This window comes from Puma concolor, chromosome B4 (assembly GCF_028749965.1).
Source record: "Puma concolor isolate L17-30 chromosome B4, mPumCon1.1.hap2, whole genome shotgun sequence".
NCBI lineage: Eukaryota > Metazoa > Chordata > Mammalia > Carnivora > Felidae > Puma > Puma concolor.
This window is the reverse complement of record NC_141673.1, coordinates 19,071,029-19,094,670: the sequence shown is the minus strand read 5'-3', so window position 1 is coordinate 19,094,670 and position 23,642 is coordinate 19,071,029. Positions and strand designations below refer to the sequence as shown.

The 23,642-nt window shown below is 46.7% G+C and overlaps 1 protein-coding gene across 2 annotated transcripts in view; it reads right to left on the bottom strand.

The window, feature by feature from the left end:
• PAH (phenylalanine hydroxylase) overlaps positions 1-23,642 on the bottom strand; it is a 101,739-nt gene that overhangs the window by 23,523 nt on the left and 54,574 nt on the right. For both annotated transcript variants that reach the window (XM_086712507.1, XM_086712508.1), the window contains one exon: positions 10,491-10,579. In XM_086712507.1, the coding sequence (XP_086568633.1) occupies positions 10,491-10,579 (89 nt within the window). The remainder of the gene's footprint in view (positions 1-10,490; positions 10,580-23,642) is intronic.

The following is a 23,642-nucleotide window of genomic DNA, read 5'->3' as shown; positions in this document are numbered from 1 at the left end:
GGACTATGTCAAACTAATACTTTTGCACTGTGAAAGAAACAACCAACCAAATGAAAAGGCAACCAACGGAATGTGAAAAAAATATTGCAAACCGATATATCTAATATAAGGTAAATACCTAAAATATATAAGTAACTCCTACAACGCAGCCCTAAGTTTTCCATTTAAAAAATAAGCCATAGAACTGAATAGACATTTTCTAAAGACGAAATACATGTAGTCAGTAAGTACCTGAGAAGATGCCCAACACTCATCTTCAGGGAAATGTAAATCTAAACCACAATGAGATACCACCTGACACCTTTTAGAATGGCTATCATCATAAAGACAAGAGAGAATGAGTGAGGATATGGAAGAAAGGGAACCCTCACGTACTGCATATGGGAATGTATATTGGTGCAGCCACTATGGAAAACAGTATGAAGGTTCCTCAAAAAATTAAATACAGAACTACCATATGAACCAGCAGTCTCACTTCTGGGTTTCCATCTAGAGGAAATGAAAATAAGATCTTGAAGAGATATCTATATTCCATGTTCACTGTAGCATTACTCACAATAGCCAACATATGGAAACAACCTAAGTGTCTGTCAATAGACGAAAGGATGAAGAAGATGTACCCATATATATCACATGTATTATAATATATAATATATAGTATAGTAATATAATACAGATATATATCCTACCACTCAACCATAAAAGAAGGAAATCCTGCCACCTTCAACAACATGGATGACTTGTGAAGTTATTGTGCTAAGTAAGTCAGACAGAGAAATACAAATACTGCATTGTCTTACTTCTATGTAAAATTGAAAAAAAAGCTGAATTCATAGAAGCAAAGTCGAATGGTGGTTGCCAGGGGCTGGGGTGGGAGAAATGAGCAGATGTTGGTCAAAGGGTACAGACTTGCAATTGTAAGATGAGTAAGTTCTGGAAATGTACAGCATAGTAGCTATAATTAATAATACTGTATTATATACTTGGAAGTTGGTAACAGAGTAGATCTTAAATATTCTCATCACACACACACACACACACACACACACACACACACACACACACACAAATGGCAATCATGTGAAGCGACAGAGGTGTTAACTAACCTTACTGTTATAATCATTTTGCGATATATATGTGTACCAAATCATCACGTTATACACTTTAAAGTTACACAATGTTATGTGTCAATTATATCTTAATAAACCTGGAAAGGGAGGGGGGGTATTTTACCAAAAAAATGATAGTACCTGAATTTTAGAAAAACAAAAGACTAGCATCATACTAGAACTTACTTTGTTCATTCCAAGAATTTCCCAATAAGGGAGGACCTCTACCACCTGCCCCACCTTCCCTTCAAACCAAGGTGTTGATGAATCATAAACAAGGGCTTGCATCATGGAGTGTCATATTTAGAGAAGTATTTTTAAAGGATAAGTACTCCCTGATTTTTAGATATTTTCTTGTTTCGTCTTGTCTGATTGGCTGGTTGGTTGGTTATTTTGTTGTTGGTGGTGTCATTGTTTTCAATCAGAGTCTGCCAGCAGTTCCAAAGAACCAGGGTCCATATATATTTGTAATCTGAGAGTCTGTAGCATAAAGTCCGCCATACAGAAAAGAACTACAAACACTTGTTGAAAGAGGGAAAGAAGGAAGGAGGAAGGGATGATCAGAGGGAGGGAGGGAAGAAAGAATGTCTTAGTTTGCTTCTTAAGATATATTTTGAGAAAGAGAAATCTGAATGTTTCACACCAGAAAATTAAAATTACTACGTATTCTTATTCCAAATTCAAGTCCCAAGTAAATTAAGTGATTATTCAGTTTGGAAAACATTCCATGACACAGTTATTACAAAATATAGCTCTTCGGTTTTCCTCACAGTGCTGAATGGTTTGGAGTCATTAATTACAGGAAGGAAGGCTTAGGAATCTGAAAACTTAAAACTACCCTTGGTGCCCTTCTATTGGATGAAGATAAGTTGCCTTGGGATGATGCAGTAAGTAAACTGGGCACCAGGATTTGATTTCCCAGCAGCACTGAATGCATCCCTTTAGGAGCCTGCCTACCGGGCTAAAGGAAGAACACATCTCCATAGTTAGGACTCAAAATGTGAACTTAATACTTGCCAATCATTAAGGTTTGGTGGACCACAGTCATTCTCACCTACAAGTCTTATTTAACAGTCTGTAATAGGGGCGCCTGGGTGGCTCAGTCGGTTGAGCGACCGACTTCGGCTCAGGTCATGATCTCACGGTTTGTGAGTTCGAGCCCCACGTCAGGCTCTGTGCTGACAGCTCAGAGTCTGGAGCCTGCTTCTGATTCTGTGTCTCCCTCTCTCTCTGCCCCTCCCCCACTCATGCTCTGTCTCTCTCTGTCTAAGAAATAAATAAACATAAAAAAAAATTAAAAAAAATAACAGTCTGTAATAAATGGCTCTCCCCAGCCCTTAAGTATACAGCATAGACTTTTGCACCTATAAGGCGTCTTGGAGAATATTTCTATATTTTGATCAAGATATGAGAAAAATGAAGCCCACAGAGCACCTCCATGGGAGTTTTCTGTTTGCACCATGGCTGACGAGCTGAGGTTTGAGGGTTGCGGCAGGAAACCAGGGGGATGAGGGAAGATCTCCCTTAACCAGTGGATTTTCACTTCATCATGCTGCCTCCAGGAGTGAGAAGCCCGTGACAATCTCTCTGCCCTATTCGGCTCTTTATCTTTGATCCGTAATGTACGTTGTCTAGGTAGTTTGAAGATATTTTCATCAGTGAAAAAAAAAGCTTAATATAAAATTGCATATCCAGGAGGTATCAACTATGATGGAGGGAATGTACAAATGAAGTGATGGAAAAAGTACACCAGGGCCTAACAAACGTTACAAAAATGAGAGAGTAACTTTGATTTTTCTATACGATTCATGCTTTTGAGGTTTTGTACTGTGAGTATGGATTTCTTTTATAATTAGTAAAAAAAGTAAAATAGCATTACAAATCTGTCTCAAATCATTGTGAGGAAGCGACAGAAGATTCACATACTGAGACACGTCGACACACGTACATATATACTTTTCTACACAGATTTTCCACAGGGAACGTTTCTAACCACAGTCCTTTCCAGCTCAAAGTGCCTAAGAAGTTCATTATCAGCCGTCAAGAACTCCCCCCACCCCCCAACCAGGCTACAAGGACTTTTGTTCTCTCGGTTGCCAGGGAAAGGGAGCTGTGGCCCCGAAGTCCATCTCTTGGTGGTTTGGCCTTGATCCTTTGGGCAGCCAGATGACCACAGGATCTCTGCAGCCATGCACAGTACACTCTGAATTAAGCTTCAGTTGATGATGACTAATCATCCTGTCTCAATTAAGCTAATAGCAGCAATTTCAGTAGCACTGCATGTAATTTATTTATAATCACCCTGTCTCAATTAAGCTAATAGCAGCAATTTTGGTTGCCCTGCATGTAACCAAGTATGTTTTGACAGGAAAATATATTGTTGGTGAAGGAGGAGTGGGGAAGGGGGGGGAGGAGTGGAAGGGACAAAGTGGAGGGAATTCTACAGGAGGCAGTCTACGTGCAATCCCTTTCCTAAATGTCAGCATTTTTGTGACTTGGGTGTTGACGTGTGTGGTTCTGTTTTTGTGGGGATTTCAGGGAGCAGGTAACCGTACGGAAAAGTCTTCTGGGTATTTCATACTGAGCTTTTCATGTTACCCTTTCTTGATATCATGGCTGAGGTTAAATCTCAGAAATGCCATCTTTAGACTAGCAAGGAGAACAGGGGTTTTCAAGTCAGGCGGGCTGGGTGGATTACTAACCCCAGTCACTAGGAGCTTGGCTTGAGGTTGGCCAGTTCGATTCTCAGAGCCTACGTTTCTTCATCAGTAAAGTGAGACTGTTAGCTCCAGTTCCCTCATGGTGTTGGGTGGGTTAGAGTAGGTAAGGTACACAGGGCACCAAGTAAAACTCTGGACACAAAGGAGACAATCAAAAAATGACACATTTGTGCAAAATGGTGGAAAATTCAAAAGCTGAGAAGTCTGGTTCAGAACATAAAAAGGATAGAGTCTGGAAAGGGTCACTGAGCCCCATCACCCATGGTTGGGCCTTCTAAACAGCATCTGTACAATTCTTTCTTTCCTATTTATATTCCATCTATGCCAACAATGAGAGACTTTTTGTATTCCATCAGCCCCACACCAAGTGGAGAAAGGATGGTACACAGGAGACAAGAGTCTCAAAGTGGTTTAGTAACTGCCATTGCCATCCTGCAGACCCCGCCCAGAGATGTGCAAACCAATAGACCAGGGCAGCACCAACAACAGCCCCGCCCCTTGCCCACTCTCTGTTGCTGGCCGTGCCTACCACCTATAAAGCCACAAAGTCTGTTTTGGAAAGGATTCAGATACCTGGTTGCCCAAGCCAATAACCTGAGAGTCATTGTTTTACTTCTCTCCTCCTCTCTTCCTTCACATCCCATAACCAATCTTTGTCCATTCTTCCTTCCAAATATCTTAAGTCTGTCCTTTTTACTTTATCCTCACTGCTGTCCCTTCGTTCAGGACCCCATCACTTCTTTCCTGGGCTAGCACAACTGCTTTCCAAGTGGACTTTCTTTGTGTCCTTTCCATACCTCCCCCCTCATGCAGCCCCGGTAGATTTGCAAAGTACAGATCTGGTGCAGTCACTCTCATCTTTAAAAACTCTCAATGGCTTCTCATCAATTTAAGGGTAAAGTCCAAAATTTTTAACACAGTCCACAAGGCGTTATGCAATCTGGCTTTTCCTACATTTCCAATTCTGTGTTGAACTACAATGGTAGTCCTGCATACTATGTCCCAAATTTGTCCTAGTTGGTTTTATTTTTATTCTTTAAACCCACCAGGCTTTTTGCCACATCAGGGCCTTTACACATGCTGTTCCCTGTTATTGAAATACCCTTCCCCATTCTTCTAGACCAATAAGCTACTAATTGGCCTTTCCATCTGGTTCAATTGCATTTTATAGACCTTCTTTGCTTTTTCCCAAACTTATTGATTTTCCCCTACAATACACTTTCTCAACAACCTGAGTGTTTCTCCTTTCAGACAATCATTATACTTGTTAATATCATTAAACTCAGGACTCTGTTAGTCTTACTTATCACTAGATTTTAAGTGCATGGCATAACTCAGCATACTTCTGGGTAGGAGCTGTTAAAAAATTACGCAAAAAAATTACCATGTGCCTTTCCAAAGTCACATTAGATCATTGCCTAACAAGTTCACGGTAAGCTCTAGAGGCATGTATATCTGTCTGATGGGCAATTTACTACTTAGTAAGGCCCAGATTCTTCAGGGTTAGATGCCAACTTACAGAAGATGGGCAAGTAGCAGAAGATTTATTTTATGATCAAGTTGCAAATGATTTACGTCCGGTAGATAAAAACACTCACAGTTATGGCTTTCTTGCCTTTGAGAGCATTAATCACTTGTAACTCCATCTCTGTGGTCTTGCTCCAGCACTCAATTTTCCAATGACCATCCATAATTTAGTCTCTTATAGCTTCCTTTGCACCAACATCGTCATCTTGCTGGTTCCCTCGCTACTGAGCTAATAGATTTTTGACCGATGTTGACTATATACCTGCATGATAGTTGTTTTTACTTTTTTGAAAATTATGTTTGGACAGAGCAACTTAGTAGGAGGGCCACAAGTCTTTGATAACTGGCCGACATCTTTAGAATAGACTTTAATGGGGCCTTCGGGTGGAGAATTTTAATTGGCAGAAAGGAAGAGGAGAGGAGTACTAGAATGATAGCCCTCCACTCAGGGAAGAGCAAGGCTCTTTCTGGAGAGAAGAGAAACTCCGTACCTACATCTGAAAGACTAAAAAACAGTTTGAGACCTTTGGATAGTAGAAGAAATAACACAGATGCACAGTACTGCGGATTGATACTTTCTCCACCAGAAAGCACCCCCTCATGTGAATCTTCAGTCTAGACACTGGTGTAGGTGCCAGTGGAGCTGGCATAGGGAGCTCTGGGGTTAGGATCTGTGTGGCCAAGGCTGCTGGTGCTCCCGAAGGCCTGTGTCTCCTCCCTCTTTCAGAGAACATTGCTAACCCACATTTCTCAGTCTTCTTTGAAGTTCCTAGCGGCTATGTGACTGGGCTGCAGTCAATGAAATTTGAGTGAAGGATGTGAGTCACCTCCAGACATGGCCCACAGAAACCTCCTGGGAGCAATTGTCTCTCTCTTCCCAGGTGCTGGCAGAAAAAAAAAGAAAGGGTCTGAGACTTGGAGGAAGGTATGGCCCTGAAGTGGGAGGGGCTTAGTCTCTGCAAGACTGTATGGAGAAATCTCCCTACTGGCTTACACTGGAAATACACCTTCAGTTAATCCATGGTGATTCGGGGGTTGTTTAATCAGCGGTTAGCCTACCCTAGTTGTTAGAAGACTCCACTCACCTCTCCCTCTTTCCAGAAGTCCTCCCTAACCATTCCGGTCCACAGTGATAGTACATGCCATCTGACTCATTAAACCTGGTGTTTAATCGTCTACTTTTTGTGTGTTATGATTTAAACTAAATATTACCTGAACTGCGTTCCATGGAACACTACCATTTTAGATAATATCGCTAGGTATGCCATTAAAAAGGGGTTCCATCAGTAAAAAAAAGTTTGAGAAACATTAGGTTGAACAAGTTCATGTTTACGGGACTTTCCAACATCCCTAATGAGATCACGGGACTTGCATATGCTTCAAATGGGGCTTTAGCATATACTGTTTCTCCCTTTGATCATGAAAAAAATTTTTTTCATAGATTATAGTTTGGGAAACATGCATATGACCCTTTCACGTGTGTGTGTATGTGTGTGTGTGTGTGTGTGTGTGTGTGTGCGTGTATCTGTCTTATGCCTTTACAAGTCATGAGGAAGTGAATTTATTTTTCTCTGACAGTCTGTGCTCAAAGTATAAAGCACAGCACACACAGTTCTATGACATTAGTGTCAGAAAACTTAGCCTGGGGAATGGGCCAGTGGAAGCGACGTCTTCAGGGAGGCCAGCATATGAGCTAGGCCATAGAAAACGAATAGAGGTTTGCCAGCAGGGCAAGAACAGGTGAGAGGATAAGGAAAATTACCCCAGGTGAAGGAGACAACAGGGACAGGACCACAGACGCTGGGGAACAGGCAGAGAAAGAGTCCGTGTGAGAACGGAAATCAAACAGACCACTTGGATTCTGTCTACCAAGCTTACAGTTGTGTCCCTGTCACCTCTGGCACCCCTTTGGGAAGAGCGGACACCCCTTTTCTCTCCACCCCACAACTGGAGGCCCCAGGAGGGCAGAGGTCATGCCGCATTAATCATTTCAGCCCCCTTTCCCTTACATAGCCTGGGAGGCGGCTCACATATACGTGAGGCCACACGGCCGTCTCTGTCTGAGACTTCTCTGAAAATCGGAAAGCGCAACCCTCCCAGGATGGATGGTTATAACACCGAAATTTTAAAAATGCAGGGAGAGCATTTAGCACAGTGCCGGCACACAGTCCACGCTCAAGAAACGTTTGCTATGAATGTCACTCGCTTAGTAAATGCCTGGGGAAGGAAGAAAGGGGAGACACAGGCAACAAAGGAAAGAAGGCAGCGTGCACGGGGTGGAATGCAGCTCTTAATTTATTTTCCCACTTGGCCAACGCACACAGGCAGATGCCCTTTACCCTCTGGGGCAGGAACAATCCTTCCTTGGCCGCATTCTTCAGAGTGGCTGTTTTGGAGGCCTTGAAGTGAGATATCGGGTCAAACGTCAGTGCACACTGCCAAGGGCAGGGGAGCATGCTGCGAACCTGGTACAGAGCGGAACAGAGGGTCCTTTCGGGAAGAACACCGCCACTCCTCACACATGGCAGCCAGGGCCTGTGAGCGCTCTGGAGGGTTTACTCTGTCCTTGGCCCATCAGTTCCCAGGATCTGATGAAAAGCCACAAGAAGGAACAGAGAGAGCCTGGCCTCCTCATCGGGAGGACCGTGTACCAGACAGATGGGGTTTTTTTTATGATAAAATTCATCACAGTGAGAGGCCAGGAAACAAAGATAGGGGCTGGGTCTGTAAGGAGAAATGAATTCTAGAGAATTCTAAGACCAGCTTATCTACCTGAGGAGACACAAGGATAAAGGGAGGGAAACGTCCATGTCTGTGACCTCTTCCCTCTTTCCTCTTTCCTGGCCATATTCGTTTTCCCAAGTGAGCGGTGAGTGTGACCAGCAGAAGGGTCTTGGGTCACGGCAGGAGGTCTGGAGGCTGGTAAGATGGGCTAATTTTCCATCGACTGGGCCAAGGTGGCCAGACAGGTCTTCCAGGGGAACAATATCTTTGCGGATGCTTTGCTCCCAAGGCCCACGGCCGAAGACCTGTCAGTGGGGATCTAGAACCTCTCTTGGCTCAGGTCTGCCGCCCCCAGGAGCCACAGGAGAAGGCTGCACCATCCCCAGGAAGGTGAACGGGGATCCAGCTTTATTTTGGGGGGGATAAGGTACTGAAGTATATATATTAGGAGACTGAACTACAATTTCTATCCCTAGACTAAGTAGTTTCACAAGGAAGCATCAAGGAAGCTATGGAGAGCCCACATCAAGATACCCAGGCAAGCAAACTATTGTCCTAGGGAAAGACTAGAAACTCCCTAAATGCTTGCCATTGGGGGCTGCTTAGTAAGTTATGGCAATGCACAAAAAATTATATATATGATAATTTTATGATATATATAATTTAATAATATGTATTAATTTCTAAATAATAGAAAGAGAGGGGGAAAGAGATGTGGGGAAGAGAAAGGGAGCACACTAAAATTAACACTGATTGGGGCGCCTGGGTGGCGCAGTCCGTTAAGCGTCCGACTTCAGCCAGGTCACGATCTCGCGGTCCGGGAGTTCGAGCCCCGCATCGGGCTCTGGGCTGATGGCTCAGAGCCTGGAGCCTGTTTCCGATTCTGTGTCTCCCTCTCTCTCTGCCCCTGCCCCGTTCATGCTCTGTCTCTCTCTGTCCCAAAAATAAACGTTGAAAAAAAAAAATTAAAAAAAAAAAATTAACACTGATTGTTTCCGGACAGTGTGACAATAGGGGATAATTTTTTCCAATTTTGATGTGTGGGTGTCAGGAGGGAACTCGCCTCTGTTTCTAAAATAGTTTCTCGTTGTAAAAAAAGAATGCAGAGCACTACCAAGAGAAAAAGGGAAATAACTGGAATTATGGGTGATCTTTATTTTCTTCTCATGCTTTTCCGTATTTTTGAGTCCACTATCAGGGGTTTACTATTTGAGTTAGAATAAGCAACACTTGTTCATATTGGAAAAGGCCAGTCTACTCCAGAAATAGGTCTCTCTTTGTCTCTGAGAAAGCACCAGCGTTTCTGCCACCGGCTAGACCTTTGTCTTTGGCACCATGAGGACTGGATTAGGAATCTTAAAACCCAGAGCTTAGCATGGGACCTTGGAAAAGTCCCATTTACTCTCACTGGGCCTCAATGAGTCTACCTGTAAAATGGGAACATCTGCTTTGCTTACTGCAAAAAGCCTTTGTGAAGAGCCAGTTCACTATTCACTCAACTGTAAAGACCCACAGAGATGTAAGAAAACTGCTGAAATGCAGACACTCTCACTGAGTTCCACTAAACCACTGTAATGAAACAGCTTCCAAGTCATTTAAAGATTAAGGAGCCACCTACCTGGGCAGAGAGTAAGTGACAGCCGATATGACTGTGGCAACTTTTCATCTATGGAGGCTGTCAGAACTGGTCCTGACCCTGAGTCCAGCCTGAGCTGCTCCCCCTCCCCAAACCCCTGCACCACACAAAAAAATGGTGATAAAGTCCCCCCACCCTGGGCCTTTTCTCAGAAACCAGTAAAGAACAACCTGCTCCCCTGCCCACAGGGGATGGGATGCAGTCTGACTTCTTTGTCTGGTATATCAGACCTTTTAAAATCTGACCCTCACACCTCATGCACCAGCCAGCCATTCCAAAATATTCCAGATACTTTCAGGACTCTGAGCCTTCACATATACTGTTCCCTCAGCATCTTCAACTCAGTTTGGGGGATCCAGTTCCAATGTCACCTCTCCTCACTGCCCTGCTGTACCTGGCAGAGTTGTTAGTGGTTTACTGTTTCCCAAACACTTGAACTGAACCTCTTTAACTGTACAAAGCCAGAAAGATGATTTACATGTGTGTGTGTGTGTGTGTGTGTGTGTGTGTGTAGGTGTGTGTGTGCAAACACACACCTACATGCATATATTATACATAAACAATAGTTTCTGGAGGCCGATCCATATTTGCTCCAACAATAAAAATGACCATGATAATGATGGTGCTGATGATGTACAAGAAGACACCCTCCAGATGTCTGTAGTACAAGCAAACAAATGAAGACACATTGCTGGGGATCAGGGAGGGGAGTAGGGGCGGGGAGGGGTGGGCTGAAAGGATCTCACGGGAAGGACCACAGACGTGGGGACTCACAGGGTGGTCTGCATCCAGTTCCGCTCCATAGCTGAGGATCTGGTTGGCAAATCTGTCGAGCTCTTGAATGGTTCTTGGGAACCAGGGCACTGAAACACAGAGAGGGCAACATCCTGAGTAGGGGATTGGCAGGACATGGCCGAAGGTCAGAAGCATGGGATCAGCCCCAATTAGACAAACCAGTGAGGGGGCAAGTGGGCTCCCCAAATTACTGTAATTCAAAAGTTGAATCCCATTTTCCTTGGAAACTAATTTCTTAAAATTTCAGCCTTGTTCAAGTGTAACTGACAGATAAAATTATAAGATATTTAAAGTGTACATCGTTGTGATTTGACATAGGTATACATTGTGAAAGCATTTCCCCCATCTAGTCAATTAACATATCTGTCAACTCACACATATTTACCTTTGGGGGTTAGTAAAAATATTGAAGCTCTACTCTCTTAGCAAATTTCAGTTATATAATACAGTGTTATCAACTACAGTCACCACGTTTTACAGTAGGTCCTCAGACCTTATCTACCTCATAGCTGAAATATACCCTTTTACCAACCTCTCCTTATTTTCCCCAGCCCCCAGCCCTTGGCAATCACTAACCTGTTGTCTGTTTCTATGAGTTTCATGCCTTTTTTTTTAAAGGTTCCATACGTAAGAGATACCGTGCATTATTTGTGTTTCTCTGACTTATTTCACTTAGCACCTTGGAAAAATAATTTGAAAACATATTCTCTTTCCTGGAGATTTTCTCTGAATTTCCTCAAAATTTGCCTCCTCCTACCTCTAATAGCAAAGGGGAGTGGTTTTTTATAGTTTTCTTTCGTGGCAGAGTATTGCATGTAACCCCAGAATATAAATTAGATAAAACCAGAGCTGTTCTGTCTTAAGCAAGGGACCCTATCTCATGACCCCATCTTCCTAACACATGCTTCCCTCACAAAGATTTCCAGGCATCCTGGCAGAATCTTTTGATGCCAAAGCCAATTTGAACGTCACTGGTGAAACAGAATGGAGTCAGTCAGTCTAGGATCTGACAGCACTTCATAGTACCTAGAGAATCTGCAGGCTTGCTTTTGGAGCAGCCTAGTGGGGGAGTAGATCAGGCCTGGGCTTGTGGTCTACAGAGAAGACCCCCTGGGGGTGGAATTGCCCCGGGAATAAACAGAGACTAGGACATTTGGATTGTAAGGTCCATGAGGGTAGGAACCATAAGTGCACTGTAGTTCAACTGCATGGAGGAGAGGGAGGTCATGAGGGAGGGAGGGAGAGAGCAAGGAAGAAAAGAAAGAAGAAAGGGAAGGAGCGGTAGAGGCAGGAGGAAGGAAAGATGGAAGGAAGGAAGGAAGGAAGGAAGGAAGGAAGGAAGGAAGGAAGGAAGGAAGCCTGGTTGTGCTAACCTGTAAGGCATTCACAACAGTAACTGTCATCTATGGAGCATCAACTCTGATCTAGTTGCTATTTCTGAAGTATCCCCAAAATAAGGAAGGCACAGTGACCCCTATTGTACAGACTGCACAGCTCTGAAAGTCTAAATAACTAGTTGAAGACCACACAGGAAGTAAGAGACAGAAAAACAGAGCCAAAGAGGACACGGGAGGCAGGGAGAGCTGTGAAGTGAGGTCCAGCCATCCAATGCTTCCCCTGAAATGAGGTTTAGAGAAAAGATGCTGAACTTGTAGTGAGTAAGGTCTAGCTTGGAATCCAGGCTCCATCTACCTACTTTTCCTCTCTGTGCCTCAGTCCTAACTGTAAAAATGGCACCTTCTTTCTGATTCTGGCCCAGCTCAGGTCAGGTGGGAAAGGGCATGCATGCCATCTAGTGGCCAGCCTGGGGAAATGCCAGCCATGATCTATACATAGAAGCATCAGGCAAGAATCTTCCACATTCCACCAAAACAAGACGCTTACTTCAACAGCATTAATAAAGATCCATTTAGAGAGCTGTTTCCATAGATAAGAGGTGCAAAGCCCTCTACTGCCTATGGTAGCGATAAAAACTAGCACTGAGTGCCATTCTAAATATTTAACCTGTAGTCTCCCACATTACAAATGAGGAAACTGAGGTACAGAGAGGTTAAGTGGCAAACCCAAATACCTAACTGCCAGGAAACAGAGGAGGTCAGGATTCAAACTCAGGCCTGGATGACTTGGTGCCTTCCGTCCTGACCATGAACCCATCCTGCCGCTTTGGGGAGTTACACGGAGCACATTGTTAGCTGGCCTCCGGAGCCTGACTGCCTGACTGTCCTTTCAGTTTCCCAGCTGGAGGTTTCCATGCCCTTACAGCCCAGCCCACTGCTCAAGGGTGGCTCTCTGTGGTAATAGGCACAGGAACAGACACTGCAGGAATATTCCAGGAGCTAAGGCTTATATAGCACTTGCTTTGTGCCAGGCGCTGTCTTAGACACACTACATGTAGCACCTCACCCAATCCGCATAATAACCCCAAGAGGTAGGCGTTATTATTATCCCCATTCCACAGATGAGGACAAGGAGGAACAGAGAAGATAAGTCTCTTCATAGACCTTCTGAGTCCCAACTGCCGGACTTTGGAGTCTGGGACGACCTCACCATGCGCGGCTCACCCAGCATGGCACCTGGCTTCCCACTTTGTCTCCTGAACTTTTCTCCAGGCTTTCCTTTCTCCTTGAGTCCACTGCTTCCCCCTGTACAATGGATCTCTGTTGTTGGCACTGAAAATGGGGTCTATCTCTTACTCAGGTTTGGAAGGACTTCAGAAAGGACATCTTATTGTAGTCAGCCAGGGCTCGGGATCCCCTCTGAGACCATTCCTGCTTCCCCAGAATGTTGCCGTCCCATCAACTCTCTCCCAAGGCGCCTTTTCCCCATGCCATCATTATCTCTCTTGCTTGGGAGTCATCCGTAGCTCCAGTGGTCACAGTTGCCCCAGAGACAGGACAGGCCAGCCCTGTCTTGCTCCCCCACTTTCTGACTCTGGTCACCCTTAACCTCATCGAAGTAGATTCTACAAATATATGTTCAGCACCGACTGCTACCAGGCACTAGACACTGAGGGAGTTTCACTCCTGTGGTGCTTCCATTCTAGTGGGTATGGGTGACAAGAAAGAAATTATAAAGAAATTTAAATAGATACCAATGCCAGGAAGTTCCTGAACTCAGGAGATGGAGAGGAAGGGGGACACTACCTCCTATGTCATCCTGTGGCTCCAGACCCCAGAACGAGGGCCTTGGCAACTTGATGTTGTCTTCCCATTGCTCAAGGGGATCTGGGAGAGCTAGAGTCTGTCGTCAGTTCAGAGCTGGCTCCCCGTCTGACTTAGGGAGAGTCAGTCTAGCAATCGTCGAGGGCCTGGGCAACAGAGCCAGACAGCTTAGGCTGGAATGTTGTCACTCTACTTACTATCTGTGCCACTCAGAACAAATTATTAAATCTTTTTGTGCCTCGGTCTCCCTATCTGTAAAATGGAGATAATAATAGCACTATAAAGTACTACTTTATAGGAACGGTACAAGGTTGAATGAGTTAATATACGTGATTCACTGAGCACAGTACTGGCACATAGTAAATACTATTATTGTTCACCTGCAAGCTCCAGGAATTTTTTTAACACTCTGTCCTTAGTCCAGCGTAGCACAGAGAGCAGAGTTGAAAGCCTTCCAGCAGGACTAGAAAGTAGGCCACTTATTTTGTTGTGTAATTGTGCAAGTAGTTTATCTCTCGGAGCCTTAGTTTTTATTCCACCATATCGGTTAGAACCATCTTTCTATATTATTGCATTAAATACTACAGCCAATGTGATACAGTTAAGTGGTCCACAGCAAGTGCTTATCTGTATTAACCATTAGGGTGACAGAGATTTTAATGATGATGAGAAAAAGGAAGAAAAAGGAGGAAGAAGAGCAGGAGGGGGAAGGGAAGGAGGGAGAGGAGGAGGAGGAAGAGGAAAGAAGGGAAACTGGAGTCAGAAGCCCATTGGCAATCAAGCTCCAGTATTAAAAGGCTTTCTAATCTTGGGCCTCAGTTTCCCCTTCTATAAAATGTAGGAGTTGGATTGACCTGTGGCTGGAATCCTCTTTGGGTTTGGGTTTGGGTTTTCAGCCCCACAGAATGCCAGTGAAGGGCTGAGGCTGGTCAGAGGGGACATGGAGACACGCTTCCAGGGACTTACTGGGTCAATCTTGCTTGCTTCTGGAAGCATAACCACGGCTCCCAAAATGCATTGCACTTCCCATTTCCCTTGCTCCTCTCACCAAGAGAACAAGGTTCTACTCCACAGAAGCCTTTTCCCACCTCGATTCAGAGCTGTGCGAGCCTGCAGGCTCCCCACTGAACGCCAGAGGGCAGCAGAATCAGCATATTTTTAGCTCTGGCTGATTTCTTCCCCACCCCACCCCCCACCCCCTCCTCCAAACGGAGAACACTTGTTGGACCACATGGCTCAGTTCAGACTTCTTGGTTGAAACGAAAAAATAATCAGAGAACATGAGAAGGTGGCAAAACCTCAAAGGATTCAAGGTTTGGCCAAGAGAAGACAAAGGCAGAAGCCACCCACCAGGCCCCAAGCCCTTGTCACAGAGACTGTGAGGGACCCCCAGATAGCGCCATGAGCCTGTGGGGCGCTCACCCATGTCCAGGGGCCTCTGGTACCTTCTGGGCCTTGTCACCACCCAGAAGAGGCCCAGGACACAGCCAGGTTGGAGGAGCAGCAAAGCTCGGTGGCTAATCATATTGGCTTCAGAGCCAAACTGCTTGGGTCCAAACCTGGCCTCTGCTACTGTGAAACTTCGGGACTTCCGGCAAAGTCCTCCAGTGTCCCATTGGTAAAAAGACTAGAGTAAATGTATGCGCTTCAGAGTGTGTGAGGATTAAATGAGCTAATGCACGAATAGTGCTCAGAACCGGGCTTGGCACACAGCAAGTGCTTTATAAGTATTTGGTTTTATTATAATCATTGTAGGAGGCCAAGTGACAAGGAGCGGTAAGTCCGGTACAGTCTCTCTCCAGGCAGCAGCCCAGCCCTACCTTTAAATCTGTTCCCCGTCCCCTCCCCAGGTCCCACGTGAGGTTAAAGCATCACCTCCCAGAGGCTGCTCAGTACAGCCAATGTGTCATCTGAGGTGGAAGGAAGACACAGGCCAGGCCTCACAGCTAAGAGGAGTTCACCAGCCACCACCTTGGAGAGCATGACAAGGTTTAAGGAAATGAGACCCAAGAGAGGCGAGTGCAAGCTGTTGGGAATGGGGGAAGCAAGGTTCTGACATGGCTCACTTCCGGGGGAAGAGGCCCACTCAGCAAGGCCGGAAGCAAGCAGTGTGGCAGATGGACACCAGGTCCTAAAGGAGACTACAGCGGACCCCAGACAAAACGGGACCAAGCCTTTACGTTTTTATATGAAGCCTACAATTAAAAAAAAAAAATTATTTACTTTTGAGACAGAGAGAAACAGAGCATGAAAGGGGGAGGGGCAGAGAGAGGGAGGGAGACACAGAATCCAAAACAGGCTCCAGGCTCCGAGCTGTCAGCACAGCACCTGACACAAGGCTCAAACCCAGGAACCGCGAGATCATGACCTGAGCCGAAGTCAGACGCTTAACCGACTGAGTTACCCAGGCGCCCCTACACTTTTTCTTTTTACAGTCTATTGTGTTTATTTCTTGCACTATTACATATATATTTACATACGTAAGTCACATATATTTATGTATGTAGGTAGGCATGTTTATCAGAGTTCAGAGCCATTATATGTCTATACATCTAAGTGCCTCAACCTTGATGAAGCAAGTGTCCTGCAGGAGCAGGGGTCCCTTGTCTATAGCTGATGACACTCACCCGGCCCAGGAGTCAGAGAGGCTGTCAGGATCCAGGGAAGGCGGACTGGTTGCAAACCCAGCTGGAAAGCCTACATCGTATACCGTGCAAAGGGCGTGCACATCCTGGACTTGGAGCCAGCAGGTCTGTGTTCAAATTTCATCTCTCCCACCCATAAGCTCTGTGACTCTGAGCAAGTCACTTGGTTCCCAAGCCTCTGGCTTCTCATCTGTGAGATGGGCGAGGCAGCCAAACCCTGGCTGGCTTCTTCGGTTGAGGCGAGAAGCAACCGGCTCACCGTAGGTCGATCTGTCACCCTTACACGTGAATTCACAAGCAGAACCCAGAGACACCTGTCTGGTTAAGTAGGGTCGCACAGGCCACTGGCGGGAGGGTCAGAGCTCACACCTGTGCCCCTGTCCTCTACACCTGGGATATTCTGATTTTCCCAGGCAAAAGTTACAGCTACATTTTTCCCTTTGAGGTTAATATTTTTAATGTTTATTTATCCTTGAGAGAGAGCACGTGCGCAGAGGAGGGGTGGAGAGAGGGGAACAGAGGATCCAAAGCAGGCTCTGTACTGACAGCAGTGAGCCCGATTCTTTGGGGCTCGAACTCACAAACCATGAGACCATAACCTGAGCCCAATGCTCAACCGACTGAGCCACCCAGGTGCCCCCGAAGTTAATTTTTTAAGAGCTGAGTCTGCACCAGATACTGTGCTAAGCGCTTCACTTCCATTGTCTGTTTTCATTCTCAAAACAATGCTAGGAGGTAGACATTATTTCCACCTTACTGATGAGCAAACTGAGGCTCACGGAGGGGAAGGGACTTTTTCCAGATGACGGAGCTCACTGGAAATGAGGACTCTGCAACTCCCGCTGTGCTGGGCAAGCTCAGAATAAGGTGGGGAGGGGGGCAGGTGCTGTGTCTTAGATTCCGGATCTTCCACCTGGAGAGGGAAAGGGGGCAACGAGCTAAAGCAGGAATCTAAAGCGCTTGAAGCAAATCCCTCGGACAGCCTCAGGTCCTCCCCATCTCCCATCCCAAACCTCCCTGGATTTGGGGATAGGAACTCTTTAACACCAAAGTTCTCAGCTCCTCAAAGACACCTTCACTTTTCCATTCTCTTCTTCAGGGTAGGCGGCGGGCCTCTCCCCCACCCCGGCCAGTGCTGGGAATAGAGACTGACCCCAGCGACCCACGCCTCCGTCTTGAAAAGTTAAATCAGATTAGCTCATTAATGACCTTTGCAAATATCTCCGTGGTGGGCTGGCCTCTGCGGGCCCCTCGCCTGCCTCACGGGCCGCTGGGCTCGGCGTTAATGAATGACTTGGGCAGGCTGGTGCAACAGAGGCCCTCTGTGAAGTCAGAGGCACTGGAGGGGGCGCAGATCATTAATAAATATTGATTTGGCTCCAGGGGAAGCAGCCTGCAGGAGAGCCGGCCCTGGACACCCACGTCGTGGTCTCGTTAAGTCGGGGTCAACTGCTCAGCCCGGACGCCAAGGGGTGGCTGGCTCAGGAGTACTCCTGAGCAACAGGCCCCCGCGGGCCTGGAGGGAGCCTGCTTCCTGGCCAACGGGTCAGAGGAGGCCTATTAAATTTATAGCAGTTCAAGGTGCAGGCTGAGTCCCACGAACCCCCTCCGTCCACCAGACGTTCACCAGCCCCAGGGTCCAGCCAGTGAGGCACCCAGCCTTGCCCCAGACTTCTGCCTCCAGCCGGCTCAGGGAGGGCAATAAATCCTCCTTTCCTGGGCCCAAAATAGAAGGGTGTTTTCACTCCCTCTTCCCAGGCTCCTGGATGTCTCCTCTGAGGCAATGGCCTCCAGCCTCGCAGAGAAGCGTTGGTGTACCGATCCCAACAGGGAGAAGGTAGACTGCCAACACCCTGCAGGATGAAGGCTTTGGAGGGTTTTATTTTTTCTCTTTTAAGGTGCTTCGACTTTCTTTCCTGGTAAGGAATGCCCCGCAGAAAGGTCTCGGCAAGAACGGGTGAGCCAAATGCTGGCTGACAGTGCCGAGTTAGTTCCTGCACCCTCCTGGGCAGAGCGGAGGCGCGGAGGGCTCAGGGTGCACCTGTATCGGTGACATGATGGCAAAGCGTCTGACCTCTGCGTCCCCATGTTAAAATGAGAATGAGAACCAGGCAAATAAAAGGACCCGGGCATGAAGCAAAGGGGCAAAAAGGGGTGAAAGGCTGTTGAAATAAATCAGTGATGGAATGAGTGAATGGATACGCATGAAATCATGAATAAATAAAAGAATGGCCTGCAGAATCCTTTATTCCAATCTCCACCTTAAGCTGGAACTATCCTCGCAATATCCTCTCTAAGATTCCATGTATCTTATAAACATATCCACTGGCGAATTGCCCACTGTGTCCCCAGATACCGAGTCGTGTTTTCTGAGAGCCTTCCTTGCACACCTGCCACCTACCCCTGCAGTTATGGCTGACCTACCTTGAGACGAACAGACTACATCTAAAGCCTCTTCCACAGTATGTCTGTCTCCCTCCACGTGTCCCTCCCTGACCCTGCTCCCCCTTCTCTCCACCACGCCCCAAACTGGCTTCAGGGCACCTCCTAAGTGCTCCTGATGCAAACCACACTTTCCTAATCCTGCCCGCATCGTGCCACATAGGAACCACCTACTAGATTATAAGATACACGGGTCTCAGCACCGTGTGTATCCTTTTTCCCACCCCCCCCCATCCTGTGACTGGCACCGAATGGGGGCTCAATGAATATGAATTGCACAAATGAATGATAAACTGAATTAGGGCATAAATGTGAATGAGGGAGGAGAAGGTGGCAAAGCTGACTGTGGTTTTTGAGAAAGAGTAGTAAAGGAATATGAAAGGAAACCCCAAGAGTCAGAATCTTAATAAGTAGGAGCCACATCATTTACAAAATGCTAAGGAAAGAGAGAATGCCAGGGGTAGCATGGTCAAGCACTACAAAAGTTTCAAAAGGAATGAAAACAACAAAAAAAAGAGGCTACTGGTTTGGATAATGGGTGTTGTTAGAATGGTAAGGAAGAAGAGAAGAAAAAAGAAGGAAGGGAGAAGAGAGGGAGAGAGGGAGAGAGGGAGGGAAGAGGAGGGAACCCGTATGAGAAGTTGGCCTTCTGTCTCTTAGAACAGTGCTGTTTCCAATATAACACACAGCCAAGTGGATTATGGTAAGCATCACAATCACGTTCATAGGAAGTGATACTTGGAAATGAGAGGTCATTCCCAGCGCCCCTCCTATCATCTCACACATGAAGTTGTCTCCCTGGCTGCCAGGTGAGGCTGGACCCAGCGAGGGGGTGGCTGCCACCAACTCTCTATATATTATCAGCCTGGCCAGTGTCCAGACCCACGGAGCTGGGGGTGTCAAATAGCCCGAGAGTAGGCTGGCGTTGTAGATCATAGAGCCCCTCCCTACCCTACCGAGGCTTAAGGATGTCTAAGTTCAGGGGCTATTCAACTCAAGCAAGTTCAACCCATAGCACACCATAACCTTCAGAGTATCTTGCATGATCTTCCCCATAAGTTCTAAAACATGGCCTGGTCGGTCTCAGCTCTACTTCACCTATGAGAAAGAAGAGGTAATGAGGCCACCCAGCTGTCAGGGGGTCACACGGGAATCAAATCTAGCAGGCGGTGTACAGAATAGGAGTCCAAATCCTAATTCTTGGCTCTAAATTCATGGCTTTTTCTGAGTTGCTATCATGGTCCCTCAATCCAACATGAATGGCCAATCAACACTGTTACAATCATTTCATAGTCTCTTAGTACCTCCTCCAAGGGAGGGAACACACCTGCCACCCAGAGGAAAGATATTTGACAGGGTAAACTTGAATGGCTGCCTGGAGTGTGGAGTCTTCATTGTTCCGAAAGATGCACTGCGTCTCATTTCCTAATATGGAAAATGACAATAATGTCATCTGCTTGCTCTAGCTGAGGTGGCCGTTGCAAAGCTTAACTGAAACAACCTAATAGGAAAGAATTTTGAAAACACTGGACTTGGCATGCAAATGAGGGATCCCACCTTAGAAAGAGAGCCTGCTTCTAAATTTCTGATCTTCATGAGCATTTCCCAGCCTGGCAAATGGACTGGGCTGTAGAAAGAGCATTTGCCCTGGACCTTCCCTCACAGGTGAATGGAGCTGCCTCTAACCCACTGCAAGGGAGCCGCCCTATGCTGACAACCCCAAGAGCTTCTGCTTCAGCTCAGGGCTTGGTACACACCCCATGCTTTGCTTACTCTCTTAGGAGTGTGTCGGCTTGTATCAATGAGGCATTTTGCTGGAATAAAAGTCTCATCCCCAGCTGCCATGACTTATGACAACATCAATGCATCCTGAAAGCTTCCAGGTAGACTGAAAAAGGCTGTCAATCCTGTGTGTTTTTACAAACATAAATATCCTTGGTCCCCTGCAGACCCAGGGCCACAAGCACCTATAGCCCTGAGATGTGCCCTTTGGGGCAAAGGGAAATGCACTGGAGATGATTTGGAAGGGGGAAGAGGACAGAGGGAAGGCGGAAGCACAGAACAGAAGAGCAAAGGAAGGGAGAAAGGAAAGGCTGCCACGGGCAGTGGGAGTGGGGAAACTTCCAGCCATCTGGACCCCCCACCAGCCCTAAACTGGCTTCTCTCTAAGGGTCCTCAACTCCTTGGGGACCACGACACCCTTGGAAAATCGCTCTTGAAAAATATGCATGCACACGTATGTGTACCGTCTTGCCCACAATCCCAGGGGCTTTTCAAACTCCTGCCAGGAGTCCCATCCTTCCTCCACCGATGACCGGTCTGAGACCTCAGGCTTCTCAGGGGAGCACTACTGGAGCAGCAAGGGGGCCCGAAGACGGAGCTGGGAGCTGGGGCGGAGGGGCAGTGTCTGGGGTAGGACTGAGTAATAATGCTGCTCTTGTCTTCTCACAACATATGTTCCCTTAAATCATTGCTTCAGGCATTGATCCAAATAAAAAAGACAAAATCATAAATGCCCCCAGGCCAGACAGATAGAAATAGGTAAACAGACAGACGAATAAATATATAAATAGCCCTTCCACTCCCCACAGAAAATACAATTGTACCGGAAGTTTGGACCCCCTCTGCTTCCACACCAGGATTCCCATCGTTACCACAACTTGAACAAAATCCACCAGATGTCCATTTGCTCTTGGAAAATAACTCCAAACAGATACATTTCTAAGACGGTGATAATCCTATACCTCCGTCTAGCCAAGACATTCTGTCCGTCTGCTTCTCCTGGCTGCAATCTGCCTCCATGTAGGAATTTTCCATCCCCCTCTAAATGTAATGTCATGCAGAAGACTCAAAGGGAAAGGTAAAAGGATTAGTAGATTGATCGATGGAAGATATTAATGCTCTTTCATGTTGGGTTGAAGAAGGATTTGAGGTCATCGGGAGAGAGGGTAGCAAGAGAATAGATCTCAAGTATTCAAAAGACTCTCTGGATTAAAATCCTATTAAAGTCACATCAGCTCCTCCAGGAGGCATTTTAGAAGGTTGGAGTCTCTTTAACATGTCACCATAATTAACCTTCCCTTAAGCTGTTTTGGGTGGGGAACTTTGGCAATTAAGAAACTGGAAACTTCCATTCTCTATCATCCACATGGCCTTTTGAATGGCTTAAAAACTAGAGTGAAAAGTGATTTAGCCTAATTGATTCGAGGGGTTCAGATCTCCCACTTCAACCTGCTGTCAGACTCGCTCCTGAGATCTTAGCCCCTCAAAAGAAAGGGCATTTTGTCAAGTGACAGAATCAAAGATTCAGATCTACCACGATGCCTTTCTCCCTCTAATCATTCTCCCACTGAGCTCCATGGCAAGAACGACTCTGCAAAGGGATGGGTTGTTTTCCCTAAAAAAAATCTTTCTGGGCCCAGACTGCAATTCTCAAAACCGAGAAACCCAAGAGCCGCCCCTCCCTGCAGGGGTGAGGCTGTGCTGTTCGAGCAGGACCAGCACCCTTAGCAGCCCTTCCGTTATGTGGACATTGGGGTCAGGAAACTGTGTCAGGTAGGGACAGCCAGTATGGGATGGGATGACCGACCACATGAATAAATAAAATGAAACGTGTTGTTGTCAAGGGTTAGTCCCTCCAGGATTGTCTTCACAGGTCAGATGTCAACCAGTTTCAAAGGTCAGCACCCTGCCAGATTCCATCACCTTGTCCTCGTTACAGAACCTGTCCCTGGACTGTATTCACCTGGGTGTCTTGTCGCCCTGGTCAGCCTGTGAGCACCTTAAGAACGGGTAGTGTTGGGCCTCTCTCCCCGCAGCTCGCATCACCAGGCCTGGCGCAGAGAAGCCCGCGACACATGCTTACCCACAGCGGCACAGAATTCACTCTGTGCCTTAAGGCAAGTCATGGCCTCCGTTTTTTCCAATGAAAAATGAAGACGTCCGTTGGGCCGCACGACCTTTGAGGTCATTTGCCAGGTCTCAGATTCTCTGGAAAAGTTGCTGTGTACAGGCTGGCTTTTCACAGCTCCTGCGCTGGGGCCATTATTTATAGTAACAGTGATGATAACGGTTAAGAATAGAGAATATGTACTAAGCCCTTAAACATGCTCTGCACCGTTCTCGATGCTCCACCGGTGGTGTTTCATTAACCCTACGAAGCAGACACTCTTGTTACTCCCATTCGATGCAGTGGGAGATTGTGAAGGTCAGTCATCTGCCCAAAGTCACCCCTGGTTCAGGGGTCTGGGCTCCTAACTACTGTTGCACGTCCCCGTTAAGAACCTCCTTTCTGAGCCTCCAGTTCAGGCGACCAGCCCTTCAGCTGATCTACATACATTTTCCCTGCCTCCCCAAGGGGCTGCCTGCCTGCTTGTCAATTGCTTTGATTTCTTACCCCAGGGCCCCAGCCGGCCCAGCCTCCACCTGCTCCAAGCCAGGCAGTTAGCCCCAGGATCCGGCAGGCCCTTTGTCCTGAGGGCCTGCAGCTCCTGTCGGGAGCAGGTGGCCGGAAAAGCAAGAGAAGGCGGTCATCAGCGAAGCAGCTCGGGAGGTGGAAGAGAAGGAGGGCAGAAAGGGTTGAACTGAGGAGGAATTCCAAGTGGCCGCCCCTCGGTGACCTGAGCCCATGTGCGAGGCCGTCTGGGCTCCACAGGGGCAGAATCGGGAATAAACTTCCTTGTCCTGGTGATAGCCACAGAAGGATGGGGGCAGGAAAACAAGAGAAGTCTCCTAGGAAGGCCCTGGGGGTATCTTTTAGAAAATGTTTCAAAGGCCTCTGCGAAGAGGTGGGTCTCATTTGAAAGCCTGTCTGCCCATTCAAATTGTTATTTAAAATAACGTTTGAAATCCTCCTGACCTAAATTCTTCAGTGTTGGCAAAAA